At 35.5% G+C, this 15,144-nt stretch overlaps 1 protein-coding gene across 4 annotated transcripts in view; it reads right to left on the minus strand.

Annotated features, from left to right (window-relative positions):
* The window catches only part of LOC123873411 (semaphorin-2A), a 427,879-nt gene that overhangs the window by 43,578 nt on the left and 369,157 nt on the right, over nt 1-15,144 (minus strand). For all 4 annotated transcript variants that reach the window (XM_045918256.1, XM_045918254.1, XM_045918255.1 and 1 more), the window contains 4 exons: nt 14,253-14,340; nt 11,517-11,568; nt 10,804-10,866; nt 3,640-3,747 (listed from right to left, as the gene is read on the minus strand). In XM_045918256.1, the coding sequence (XP_045774212.1) occupies nt 3,640-3,747; nt 10,804-10,866; nt 11,517-11,568; nt 14,253-14,340 (311 nt within the window). The remainder of the gene's footprint in view (nt 1-3,639; nt 3,748-10,803; nt 10,867-11,516; nt 11,569-14,252; nt 14,341-15,144) is intronic.

The following is a 15,144-nucleotide window of genomic DNA, read 5'->3' on the forward strand; positions in this document are numbered from 1 at the left end:
TAAGAACACTCTCGATCGAGCCACCTTTCAAACAAAAAAAAGTAAATTAAAATCGGTTCATTCGTTTAGGCGCTACGATGCCACAGACAGATACACAGATACACAGATACACACGTCAAACTTATAACACCCCTCTTTTTGGGCCGGGGGTTAAAAACAGCGGTAAGTAATTGCGAAAAAATCTCATCGAAAACATAAAAATATTGACAGATGCAAATTTCCATTACCCGTAGGTCCTCTAAGTGGTCTGATGTTGAAGCCGCATCACCGCAACTGCCCTATCAATTGCGTACATGTGATTTCACTCAATTTTTGAAACTGACGCGCCCTTCCCCTCTTGAGGGAGTGAGCGCATTACTCAAACCACAGATTATACTGCAATATTTTAGCCTTACTGTTTCTAATATGTCATTTCGTAATAAATTAGATAAATCATACACAATAACGATATTAAAAATTAAGTCAATTTAGTAGGTACACGATAAGTGCATTTACGGACACATTTAGGCATCAATTATGTGAATTCATTCTTATGCATTTTAGTTGTCTATTCAAGTATCTAAGTGATTATTATTGACGCTGTTTATTTGCCATTTGTTATCTATATCTGTTCTTTTCTATATCAACTAGTTTTTATGATGTTGATCTGCAATTCTCAAAAAAACAAGACGTAAGTAGATCCAAGAGGATTTAAAAGTTGCCGAAAGATACTGCAGATTTCTAATTTCGTAAAGAATAAACGAGTAAAAATGCACCGAATGTCTCTTTGGATTGTTAATAAATTCTTTACTTCTGAAGGTTTTTATTCAAGTTTTATCTTTTTAAAACAGTTTACTTACTCAATTTGGAAAAGATAGTTTTAATTTTTAAAGAAGCACAGCGCTTCGCACTTAATTAAAAATAATTTCATAATCTTTAAAAAAAAAAAGATTAATTAAAACAGAGGGGACTGTAAGGACTCTATCTCTGTGTTGCCAGCCTGCTCTGTACAAAGGACGGGCAAGTATCAACATTCGCATTCAATGGCTCCTTCCCACAAACCTAATATATTTTCAATTTTCAACCGCCCTCACTCCGCTTTGGGTTTTCGACTTTTAATAGGATTTATCGTTTTGGACGAATTGTGTTTTCGTTTGGGCAGTAGTATTTTATGTCACTTCATAATTAAAGTTTTGGAATTTGGCAATTGAAAAACCTAGCGATATGGTCCTGTAAACGCATGGGGATAGTCTTACTAATAGGTATGGAATAATGTGCATAAAAATTACCATACCTGGGACATAGACCTCATATATTTCAAATAGAACTTTTTTGATATTGTTTTAAGCCGTTATTCAAAGTCAAATCATTTATTTAAATTGCGTACTAGTGTACACTTTCTGATGGTCAACTGCTGAATTTGCAATACAGTGATGTCGTAAACTTAAAGTTAAAGCTACAATTGACAAATAAATAATTAATATCCTTTTTATTATACGGTGGACTTTTACGCTGTACTTTCAGAGAGTCGTTCAAGCAATTTATAGAACAAAAATCTTTAATTCCTCGCGAGAAAATAAAACTTTACTAAAGAAACTACTCTGACTTAAAATGTTGACGCAATAAGATAAACAAAGGTGGCAACGAATTATCGGACACCGCTGACGGACGCAACTGACAACCGCGACTTATTGGTATCAGGATAATAAATAGTACACTTGACTGTGCAAACTATCGGACGTAAGTCGCGGACGTAACCTTGAGCGCTAGGGCATCCAAGAGATATCTCACAAGCCGCGTACCAAACGTTTGTGCACGCATATAAGTAGCAAATGTCAGCCGCGGCTTACAGACGCGTCCCATAGTTTGTTTACGCCTTAAGTTATTATGCTTCTGAGCTTTGAAGTTTTACAATTCTAATGAAAATCTTAAAAAATGGAAAATCTACTGCTATCTTTATTTTTCAAATTATATTGAAACTCTGCCAACCCAGAAGAGTGAATCAGCCAGTGTCTATCTGAACCTTTATAATATTTTCAAGTATCAAACAAGCAGGGATATTCGCTATCATACAAGCCATTTACTCGTAACTGAGTCTACCGCGTAGGGCGCCGCGTCAAAGAGGATGCACTCTTACACCCGATAATACCCCTTTATCGTATTCATACTTTAAAACGAAAATTTGCAAAACGATCATAAAACCCGCCATACATTGGGCCTGATACGCGATAAAACGTGTGAAGGGTCAAAACGACCGTCGATACATCATAAAATTATATGAAAGTCAAGAGCAGGGAAAGTGAGAGGTGAACAGAGCACGGCAAATTTATTGCAGCCTGCTCTCGATACCTATTGTGGAGAGCTTTTTTTATGAGTTTAAAAAAATAATTTCACAAAAATATCCGCCGTTAACGACACGCATGAGGACTAGACGGTCAAGTCCGGTCAACATGATTTTTAAAATGGTTTTTTATTGCTGCAATATATAAAACTTTTATACGCAGAGGATAGCTAATATTTAACCGGAGGAAGTAATACCTGTATTAAAAATAAAATTTAATAGATATACTGGGTAAATTCCAGAAAAATTATAAAATGTAAGTTAATACCAAAACATCGTGTAATATAAATTACACCTTTGCAATAATTTTAAAGGTATAATTCATATCGCAAGCCATTTAATAATAAATTATATGAAATGGAAATATCCATTTTAAAATGTTTACGCCAGAGGGACGTTTCCGCGTAAAATTGTCATTGGATGCCGGCTTTACGAAGTCGTTCGGTTAGAAACTTCGACGTGGAGGAAAAATCTCCTTCCATCTTACGGCGTCATTTGGAATCAGCGCGCGTGAAATTTGTCGCGGTTGCCAGCGCGAAGCTACCGTGCAATGTGCTCAATGCATTTGCACGACGAATGGTGGTATAAAAGGGGACCCTTGTTAAAAACCACAGTTAAAAATGCACTATAAAAGGAAAATATCTGCATATTTTCCTTTCTTTCCATTTATGGAACACATGTGCGGATTCTTAAGAACTGTTGCGTCGCTGGCGCGCTTCCAAAGCTCGTGTTGGGATAACTTGAAGTGGTTCTAAAGACAATAATAGCCCCCGTTATGCTGTTGTGCCAAGATGGCCTCGCTCGGATACGGTCTTGAGTTAATGCTTGTGTAGTGTACATTCAATTAAGGGAGTTTTGGTGCCAAGTGAATGGATATGTGAGATATGGGCTCTGAGTACCAAGATGCAAATGGCTACTTTGTTTTTACTTATAATGCCCTTCTATTTCAAGGAGCATAATAAAATAGTTGATCAAACGATTAAAAACATCGTGTTTCACATACAATTACTAAGAATCGTAGACGTCTACGTTGGCGTAGCATTGCGCTACGAAGTTAAACTGTAATTAGTATTTTTTATTTTTAAATTAAATAAATTATATATATTATATAATTAAATAATTAAGTAGTATTAAATTAATGTTATAGTTATATATCCACACTGCATATTTAGCATGATTTATCTCTATCATAATGATATGCTGGACGTATGATACGGTCTGTGAAGTTGCTTTAATCGAATATGCGAGATGGTTTAAATTTTATTTTAACCTAAATATGTAAAAACACGAAAATAACTAAAATGGTAAGAAATACTTACATATAAAACCCAATCCTTAGGACTGTGAGCGTTGGTTCCGCACACATAAAGTCTTGATCCGTCGCCCATTGGCTGAATGACTCTTACGTGGTTTCGACAGTCAAAATGCTGTAACAAAAAACATCATCAAACACAAGCACATTTCAGTACAAAATATTGTAATCATCTCATGATAAACTACTCTCTTGTATACTTAGAAGAAGTTTTGGGTATCAGATATTTAATAATAGATCTAAAACAGAAGATTGTTAACCTTAAATTAATATTATTTAATCAGGTTAAGAGCACACTTAGTATCGATTCCGTTAACTAAACCATAATCCATTAAGCTGAAGTGCAGTTGAAGTATCATTGTATAAATCAGGATCGAGGTTAATTACCACATTTAATTCACTCATTCTCTTGCATTTCAATCAAAATTGGCGCAATACGGATAATTGGTTAGCCGATACGATAAATAAATGAACTGCAATGAAGGAATACATATTGGGTGTGTCGGAAATTTTATCGAAATAATAGTACGAAAGTATGGTGAATGTACGCTGTGATTATGCAAATTCACTTCCAACATAAATATTGAACAGGACATTAATATTCCGTACGACAGGAATATGTGATGACCGCTTTTAGTGAATAAAATTCAGCCAAAATGAACGATTGCCCGTGTTTATTAGGTTTCACTATAAATAATGATAAACCACGATATTTATGGTAGGACGAAGTCTCAAGCCATTGTAAAATTTAACCATCACTTAATCCATCTCCTATTTAACTGCTTTAGGGGTGGAATTTCCAAAAATCCTTTCTTATTATGCACTTCTGTTGGCCTGAATAGATAAATAATTTTTATATCCGCACATTTCGTGAAATTCAGAATCTATCAAAGCAACACCGCAATAGTTTGCGGATGGTTTTCGTTGTGAGTTGTGACGTAGAGAAAATTAGTTTCAATCTACCATCGCACCGCAACCGCATGGCCATCACACAATAGTACACTGCCGCAGCTCTCGAAAGTATAACGGGACAACTAACAATTCGCAAATTGTGTTTCTGTTTCATGACATATTATACCAATTTAAACTTTGTTCTGAAACGATTTCATACCTAGTCACTACCTACTTACTTTCAGGTAGGTATACACACTCATATAATTATTAAAGCAACTTATGCAAATAAAGAAAATACTGTGTTATTACGATAAACTATACATTGGTTTGGTTTTATGTAAAATGGATCATATTAAAACCTTATTAAAACAATATAAAATTAATAAATTTTAGATAAAGTTTTAAAAAGTTTTAAAGTTTTAGAAAAAGGTTGCAAAAATGCGCTCGTAAATCATGTAAAATAATAAATCTAATGAAAACAAATGTCCTAAATCCTAATTCACTTACTGACTAATAATGCCCAAACATTTGGAGTTAGAAAGCTGAAGTTTTGCATATAGGTTCTCTTTACAATGTAGACAAGAAATTAGGCCGGATTTTTTTAAATTCCCATGGGAGCAAGGCCGCGGGCCGTCTCGGTACTTAAGTTATCTTCACGATAGTATTAACTAGCCGATGCCAGCGACTTCGCTCGCGTGGATTTAGGTTTTTCAAAATCCCGTTCTCTTTGATTTTCCGAGATAAAAAGTAGCCTATGTGCTAATCTAGGATATTATCTATCTCCATTCCAAATTTCAGCCTAATCCGTCAAGTAGTTTTTGCGTGAAGGAGTAACAAACATACGCACACACACACATACATACATACACACATACACACAAACATTCGCCTTTATAATATTAGTGTGATAGTGTGATATTAGTGTGAAGTGTGATATTCCATTTCATTTTAATAGACATGTTTAAAAAATTAATTTGGAGTTTACATCATCATACCCAAACTTTAATGTTTATCGTAATTGGAATTAATATTTTCTTAAAAAACTAATTAATAATTAAAAATAACCATGACTAATTTTAGTTAATTCCGATTCCCGATCATAAGTGTCTATCTTACAGTATATAATATGTATAATATTTAGAGGATAAATTTTTTACTGTGTATACAGTACAAAACAGTACAGTGTCTGTCTATTGTATGTACAGTTAGCAGTTTTGTATTTTGCCATTTTGAAATCTGATAGAATATCCGCACAATAGTTGACTGGACGGCATCCGGTGTGACATAGAGAAAATTAGTTTCAACCTTTCGTCCCACCGCAACCAACGGTCTACCGTCAGACATAGCTTTTGAAAATACAATGAAACCAGTTAGTAGTTTTATTGTATTTTCAGACATTGCATTCTCAAATACAGACGTAATTTGAGATTATACATCGTATTAAGAGAGCTCTCCGTGTACTACATGTGATATTAATGATTTTAAAAACAATAATAAAACATTTGAGTGATATACCTATGTATATCTAAAGTTAGTCTAAAGCTCAGAATAAACATGTAGGAGGGTGATTCTAAAATCGGTGGTCTAAGGTAATGAAATATAATGTCACACGATATTCTTCATGTCAATTTTCGGAAAATGTAATTGAGCTATTCCGAAATTTCTGAAACGAATAAAAATACAAAACACAGGTCTACAAATATAAATGGTCATTAAATTATAATTTATACGACAATCTGACGCAAAACGTGTTTTGTTATATAATATTTCTTTCCAGTATTTCGTAAATTTTGAAACCTGTCGCAACACAATAGTAGACGGGCGGCTTTCAACGTGACGTAGAGAAAATTAGTTTCAATCTCTCGCCTAACCGCAATCGCTGGACAACACACAATGGCTCTTGAAAATGTAATGAATTAATACCCACACTTTGCTAATACTTATCTCCCTGTCACTCTATGATGTAAAAAGTTACTAAAATAAAAATTTTTGCTGTAAGTAGTAGTTATCGTCTTTGCTGAAAAATTTAATGATTTTTCTTTTTGCAGGCTGTGATCAAATGAGTCTCCGAAATTGTGTTTATCTGATGATTGATGTGATTTTTTGCATAAATATAATCAAAGATTGGAGAGTGCCATGAGCTACTTTTTTATCCAGGAAAATCAGAGAGTTCCCATGGGTTTTTTAAAAACCTAAATCCACGCGTACGAAGGCGCGAGCATCAACTAGTTTTTATAAGTATTAGGTGCAGGTATAGGTACTGTATAACCGGGTGAACTTAAAAACTTCAAATAGTTAGGAAAAGCCTTCAAGCCATAACTTTTGTAACAAATGTTAATTTTTAGGTCAAAGAAAAATTATTCAACCAAGAATGTTACGTAACCTTTCGTGACAACCAAGAAAATAAGTTACGCAGAAAACTGGTAAAAGTGTTTCAAAGAACCAAATATATCGGGAACAAATAAGCCACGCAAAGAAATAGGAACTCCGGCGATAGTGCGGAAAGTAGGCAATAGACCACATGCTACCCCCAACTCTTGCTATGAAACTAAATTTGTTTTATTAGTATTAAAGAGGGCTATAAAAAAGAAATATTCCCGAGTCTATCGCCCTGATCGTGGGAAGAACGACTACTCGAAAGCTATAATCAAAGTTTCTCGCTGTAGACGAGTTTTTTCTTCCTCTAAACACGATGTCGTAACACGGAAAAGGTTGGGAAAACGCCGACGGTGAAATTTTGAAAGGCGGCCACAGGGTCTCACTTTGCCCTTTTAAGTTCATCGCTCTCGCCCGTGTCGTTTGAGAAAAACTGCAAGGTAAATTAGAGTTTAGATTTTAAGATAAAAATTTTTGGTCACCCATTACACTCTGTAATTTTTTACTTATAAAGAATTTCTTTGTAAAGAACTCCTTAATTAAATTCGTGCTTAGGTACAACCTTTATCACTTAAGGGAAATTAATTCTTTAAAAAATAAGTATCTCAATATGCAAAGCGATTAAAAATAACGTTTCGCCCTTATTCGAAATGTAACGACCGCGAATCAAATTCGTCACAAAGTAGGGCAGCAATGCAAATGAGAGCTTCGTATATCACTAGCAAGAAGATACTTTGTGTTAAAAAAATAAGTACAACTCCGCGCGAAAACCATTTGTTAGAAAAAAGCGCGGGGAAAAGTAAAGCCGGCCGTAAATCTACTTACGAACAAAGTGGCGAATAATTAACGAAATGGACCAATCGAAAGCATTAGTTCCAGGCGAAGTTATGCGAAAGCCCAGCTAAGTGCCGTTAAAAGAAACTTAGACGTGAGCCTGATTGTTCTCCTGCTTAATTCTGATTGTTTCCGAGCAAAACACTTCTGTTCACGTCAGTACAACGGCTAAAACGTTCCAAGTGTATTAATCCGATAATTACTTTAGAACAATCTCTAGCAAAGTTACCTCTGTGTGGAGCAAGTTTTTACGAGAAAACAAAGAACTTTCCCTAATTGTTTATTTTCACGCGCCTATTGTATGAAAAAGTAAAGAGAACTTTCGATGAACTTCAGAGCTCTTGAATAGCCAGAAATTATACCCTACTTACATTTAGCTGAAATAAGATAGGACGTGGGCATAAAATTAGGCATCGCGAATATAATACATAGGTATACCTACTATAAAAAAAAAGTTCTGCCTCACTCATTGACTGACTCATCAACATCCAGCCCAAACTCTTGGATAAACAAGTTGAAATTTTCTACTAAGGTCTCTTTATAATGAAAACAAGGATGAATTGAATTAGATGTCCCAATAAAAAAAATAACCTACCTAAATTATAAAATGCCCGCCGTCTCGGTTAGGACTCCAACGAGTTAATTTTGTTCCAAATGATTTTTATATGTGGAATTTGTATGGTAAAAGGTTATAACCTTAATTTGCAAGGAATTTAAGGCACAGTGTGTTAATGTAGGTACCACACATTTACTCATAATATATTAATTATTTCACCAAGCCTAATGGAAGTTGGCTATAAAGCGAATGTGAAACATTATGCTGTTATACGCCATCTATTCTTAATTTACTCTGTATTATGTATAGCTAGGTATGTGTGATGTATGCTCGCAAAATTCACTCTATTTCACCAAAGAATTTCGCAACTAAATACAATTATTCATGGTCTAAACTCTAAAAGATAAAACTATACTTAGCTTTGTTATAAATCCGACATATTTAAACATTCGATAACGACTGATCGTTGACTGCGATTTCACCTAAAGGTGGTTGTTAAAATAGAGACATAGCTTGGAGCCAGGAGACGAACACTGGCTACTTTTAATCCCGGAATTTCGAAAACCTAAATTCGTGGGCCTCATCTAGTCCGATTATGTCTCTTGTCTATCTATTACATTTATTACTAGACTATAATTCACTTAACGTAACGTCACACTACTGTTTATAATAATGCGACTCTTATGAAATTGCCTCCACAGTCCACACTATAAAATAGTTATATCAATTACAAGCGCAGCCCAGTGGGACCCCAAAATAGAAGAAACCAGTCGAGCGTGGAAATCGCTCACGTCTTGAACATTATCGAATTAGTGAATCGTGTAGTGCCGTTAAGCTGACTTTACACGAGTGAGATTTACAACTTGTTACCAAGCAAATTGATTGCTTAGCAAAAATCGACTAGAATAATATAGGTTTTTTTCTTTACAGACGCTTGAGACCGCTAAGAAAACACATTTTAAGTGAATCGTGTAGTGCCATTAAGCTGACTTTACACAAGTGAGATTTACACTAATTAAAGTATTTGAGTGCTCAGCAAAAACGAACGAGAATATTTATTTAAGAGGGCTCTCTCCGTCACTCGTTTCCACTCTTTTCATACAATCGTAGTTCCAATTTCATTTGAATATTAAGCAACCTAAGTCCATGAAATTTTGCAGACATATTCTAGAAACTAATATCTATGTCTGTGGTTTTCCAGATTTCTGTTAAAATATTCGGTTTCAAAGTTACGCGGTCTTAAAATTTTCATACAAATCTTGGAGCCCCTGTAATTTTAAAACTACATATTTTTAGAAAAATCTAAAACACCACAGACACAGATATTAGTTTCTAGAATATGTCTGCAAAATTTCATGGACTTTGCTTGCTTAATATTCAAATGAAATTGGAACTACGATTGTATGAAACGAGTGGAAACGAGTGACGGAGAGAGCCCTGTTAAGCTGTTGTTCTACAGACTCTTACAAAGACATTATATTTATGTAATTTCAATACTAAAAATGTCTGAATTTGATGGCTATTGACAGTAATTGATTCCTATACTTCTCCTAAAGATCATTAATTATTACAATTAGATACATATTTTTAATATTAGATTTAGCAAAATAATATTAAAATTAAAATTGAATTACGGTGTAACTATTACTAGAAACGCGTAATTTAAAATCATCTATTTTTATTCTTTTAAGTTTTAGCTAAGCACACGCTTCAAAGCATGTTGATAGATCAGAAAAAAATATTGGCTATAATAGTTAGAGTCGACTGAAGTCTACTAAATCCAAACAAATCCAATATACTTCGCTGAATCCACAAACCGAATTGTTGGCGTCCGCAAACTCGATATGCACGCACCATTAGCCGCACGATAAAATCGGGCTGTGTAAATTCGGTCTAACTTCCACAATCACCCGATCTTTGGAGACGGGGTGTAACCGAGAAATAAAACAAATATTGCTTTTACGCCGCGATTGTAAATCAAAATTAACGGCCTTAATATAGCGAGCAGAACGTAGCTTTAAGCTCCCCGCTATGAAATATGCCCGCCGCCCGCCGCTCACAGTTAAAAATGGGATTAACCCTTGATGGAAATAGTGCTAGTTGTGTGCAATTTAGTGGAGAACAAAGGAGTTTCAATTGATTTAATGAGGCAATAATGGAACGTTCTCTGCAGCGGGATAAGTTTATTATGGAGTTAGATAAGAGCTATATCTTGATTCTTGAGTCTAAGAATGAAACAGTATATTATCTTGTTCTAAGAAACTTTTGTATCACTTACAAAATCGTTCTGAACTCACAACTTTGACCGTTTTTAAGTAACTTAACTTGATCTTCATTATTATTCCTAATTTCTATGTTTTACAAATAAACTATAAAGTTTATTAATCTCCCATATCGCTCTCCAAGTGGCTTCGTATACAGGAGCGCTAAATTGCTTGGCGGCACGGGTTTGCTAATGGTAACTAACCATGGCCGAAGCCTTCCACCAGATATTTCTTTTAAACTACTTACTTCTGATTTTCCTTTGGAGACACATTGTGCTACGTTGCTTGGCTCCAAATTGATGGAATCCCTCTGCAAATAAAAATTAATTGCATTATTTTAATTGTAAAGGAAATTATGACTATGTATAGAAATAAATGCTACTTATGAACAAAAAACGATGATTTTTAATATTGATCTATAATTTAAGCAGTTAAATATCACTTGCTTTAACGGCGAAGGAAACATCGTGAGGCAACCTGCATGCCTGAGAGTACCATAATGTTCACAAAGGGGTTAAGTCTGCCAATCCGCATTTGGCCATTCATTCTATGGTATAAATCCTTATCACTCTGAGATAAGACCCGTACTCAGGCGATGAGTTGAAATGACGATGTACGAAGATTAAAGTATGTCAAACTGCAGTACGTGGAGCCAATGCGCAATGCTTGTAGGAGGCGCATTGGAGACATTGCCATCTTACAGTTCTGCCGTGTCGTGTTTGATTTCAACTATAGGAGCGTTTACAGTTCACACCTAATGTAATCTCACCCGCCGACTGTGAGCAGGCTCACTATAAGCCGCGGTGTAAGCGTGAAGTTAGACTGCATTTTTCGATCACACTATGCTGTAGCTGCGTAGCCAATTTGCGTCCACCACTACTATCTGCGTCCGCGATGCGTAGTGGTGTAGTTAATACCGGTGAATGCATGCTTACAAGTAAAACGTGTTCAAAAACTTACATCACAATGTGATGCGCTAATGTTGTTCATATTCAGTCGATATAGTCGGTCCCTGAAAAAAAAAAGATTTTGGTTAAAATAAGTAGGAAAAGTAGGGAAATGTAATCTACTGCTAAAACTAACTTTAAATTAATAGCACAGGAATTAGATAAGGCTAGCTTTTTATGCAATTTGCTTTGTCCACATAAAGTTTCTTACAGCTGACTATTTACACGGTTTGTAACGGTTTGTATAACACACCCCCCCCCCCCCCCCCCCCCGCTACGCTTGCTTATTGAAAGTCAGCCACTATTTATTACCTCCAATAAAAGAAAAAAATAATACGTAAGTTGTAATTAATCATCTACAATAGATTAGGTTATTGCCGAAAATACCGATTCCCATACCTAAGTTACAAGGTTGAAAACGCAATCAAATAGCTTTATGGCCGATAATGTTACAATTTAGGTATCTTGGGATGAATGTTCCGTAACACGCACTGTTGACCCTATAATAATAGCCCCTGTATTTTGTAGCGTACAATATAACGAACAGAAGCTAAGAAATTAAACGAAAATTTATAATGGTCCAATCGTTTTAATCCACGACCATGATTGTTAATGTTCAATTCAATTTACTCAATAATAATTTGCGTTCATGTACCTACAAACCAAGAGGTGCTGTCAGGGCTTTGTAAACATTCCAATCAAAAATTCTTATCATTACAATGCAATTAACAAAATTACCATTCATTTAATTTATTAAAAAAAATTCATGGGTTTATCATGATAATGACATTCTTGTTGTATTAGTCTTTTTATTTTAGTGGTGATGGCGTGAAAATCCAATAGTCTCTTTCAACATCATGACCACGTCCGCGCCACGTTACTCTTGGCACTTTTATAATATAAACCATGCCAGGCCAGTCAGCTTTATGCAAAATAAACTTAAATACATAAATGGTACGAATACATATTATGCGCTTATTCAGCAAAAAATTTGCCCCGTAACAATTCGACTAGGCTACGCTAGACTACGCTACGCAAATCGCAAAAGTAAAGGAAACTAACTGTGCGCCGAAAATCGCCTCGAGTAATTCCGTATTTCCCAATATAATATCATTATTAATTATTCCACTAACTTAAGCCCGATACTAGTTAAGTATAAATACTTATTGAGCGTTCTACCTGGTCTATACAAACTATTGATTCGTCGTCAGTAAGGGTGGTGGTAGGTAATTAAAAAAAAGTTTAACGGTGTATAATGAACGAACCGTGACAGCATGGGCGCATGCAATCATGCGCACTCATACGTGAGATTAATTAATTTGTTATTTCCTGGGTTTTAGTCATATGAGTAACAGGGTAGGTGTCAGAGGGTTTACCCTGATCCTTTTCCCCTAAAATCTTATGTATAAAAACTGGTCAAGTCGGACTCGCATACAAAGGACTCTGTACCATGGTAAAGATATAAGACTATGTATTTTCTAACATTTTTAATTTACATTGTGGCCATTTTGAAATTCGACATCTAGGTTTTTCATTATTTGTTGTTAAAGCCTATATACTAACTTACACACCCTGTGAATGAGACTCAGCCCGCTGATAGGCAGACGTACGGACAGACGGATGGATAGTGGAGGCTTTGTAATAGGGATCCGTTGGCACCCTTCGGGCACACGATATCTACTCGTACGGAACTCTTAAAATTAGCGACTATAATCCTATACTAAACCAAGGCCACTTGTAACTTGTATAGGTACTTGTAAATCTATGTCTGTCTGGGCAGGACGATTCAGTCAGTGAGTCAGAACTTTTCTTTTTATTTAATAAGATAAATGTCTGTCTGTCTGTTGTTACTGTTAAGTATTATTTAAAAAGACTTCAAAATTAAAACTTTAAACAATAAGTAGTACAATAAAGAAATCTTAATAATTATAAGTTAGTTATTTCAAATGTCGCGATGGTCTTCATAATATTTGAAAGGCGCAGTACAATTCCTTATACTAAATCTTCTAGAAACCAAGTTGGACACGTTTTCGTCGCGCGTTGTGTCTGTTCATCATTTAAGTTATATTTGTTAACCCTATCAACGGGCAACGAATATAACAATATCAATAAAGTAATGCGTAGGTGCATAGCCTAGTGGTTAAGACTTTGGCCTTCTATTTAGAAGGGCCCGGATTTCGACCACGGACCTTTAATTTTTAGGGTTCCATACCCAAAAAATACCACCAACGGGACCCTATTACTAAGCCTCCGCTGTCCGTCCGTTCACCCGTATGTCTGTTAGCGGGCCGTATGGCCGTCATGAAAATAAAAAATGTTGTTTCTTGTATGCTGGCACGGAACCCTTCGTGTGCCCGACTCGCACTTGACAGATTTTATGCGAAGTTATGTGCATTTTAATCATTTAAATATCACATGTTTTAACGATGAAGGAATATCGTGAGGAAACTTGCAAGCCTGAGAGTTCTCAATGGTTTATGCACTTTGTGAAGTATACCAATCCAGCACTTAGCCAGCGCGGTGGTTTATTGCGGCCAAACCCATTCTGAGGGAAGATCCGTTCTCAGTAGTGAGCCAGCGATGGGCTGATAATGATGAATAGGTGCGTTTTGTATTAATACTGAGTGTCAATAAATCTAAATATAAAACTTTCTCCCTGAATCACAGTTCAAATTCAAATAAACTTTAGATTCTTGTACAAAGACACTCGTTATTTATACATATATAAAACGTGAAATGCAAAACTTACATAGCGCCGACATAGAGCGCGTCGCGCTTGGAATCCACAAAGAAGGTCCTGTAGTATAGAGTCCCACAGGAGAATTCCCTCACATGATCTGAAAAGAATGAAAAATTGCCATGAATTCAGAGTTCTAAAAATCTAGACATCCCAGATTCCGAAACTACTTACATAATAAGTATTAGAATCGATTTCCTACATTAACTTGCAGGTAAAAGGTAAATAACGAGTAGACAGGATGGCCTGTGACTTGGTCAGTGAGGACTAGGGAGTTTCTAGATCTACCAATTTAGGTTGTGCATTTAGTCATGGTACTGTTTTACATAGATTTATATTTCATACTATAATACCTATACATATACGCATTATATATTCCGTCTATGTAATATTCTATACGAGGGTGTTGTAGAGTATTGGCGTGTATCCCGTCAACGAATTATCATAAATGTATCCATCTATCTAATACTGATCGAACAGTATAGTTTATTATAATTTGTTGCTGCTTTCAAAAACGCGAGCCTTGTTTTGGCTTCCATATAATTCGAAGCAATTATTCCATGCTTATCTATTATTAAGGTGGGATGGGACACGTAAGGGACGAGGGTATGGGATGGAGTCACGCACCGAACACCCAGTAGTTTTACAACCAATACCCATTTACGAAAAATCAACGATATAGCAAAGAAATGAGGTACAAATCGTAGAGCGGACGTGATTCAACATACTAGCTACCTAGAGCTATCTACCTATTGTTTAGTTTTTTTTCTACCCACTTTTTCACCCTAAATTAGCCCTGCCGCAGTGTCGTGAGTAGAAAGCTTGCGTAGTATTTTTCTCATTGTTGAGAGTCATGACCCCTTTTAAAATAGGTGTTGTTAGCTTGTAAACCATATAAGCGGAA

This window comes from Maniola jurtina, chromosome 16, assembly GCF_905333055.1.
Source record: "Maniola jurtina chromosome 16, ilManJurt1.1, whole genome shotgun sequence".
In the NCBI taxonomy this organism is placed as follows: domain Eukaryota; kingdom Metazoa; phylum Arthropoda; class Insecta; order Lepidoptera; family Nymphalidae; genus Maniola; species Maniola jurtina.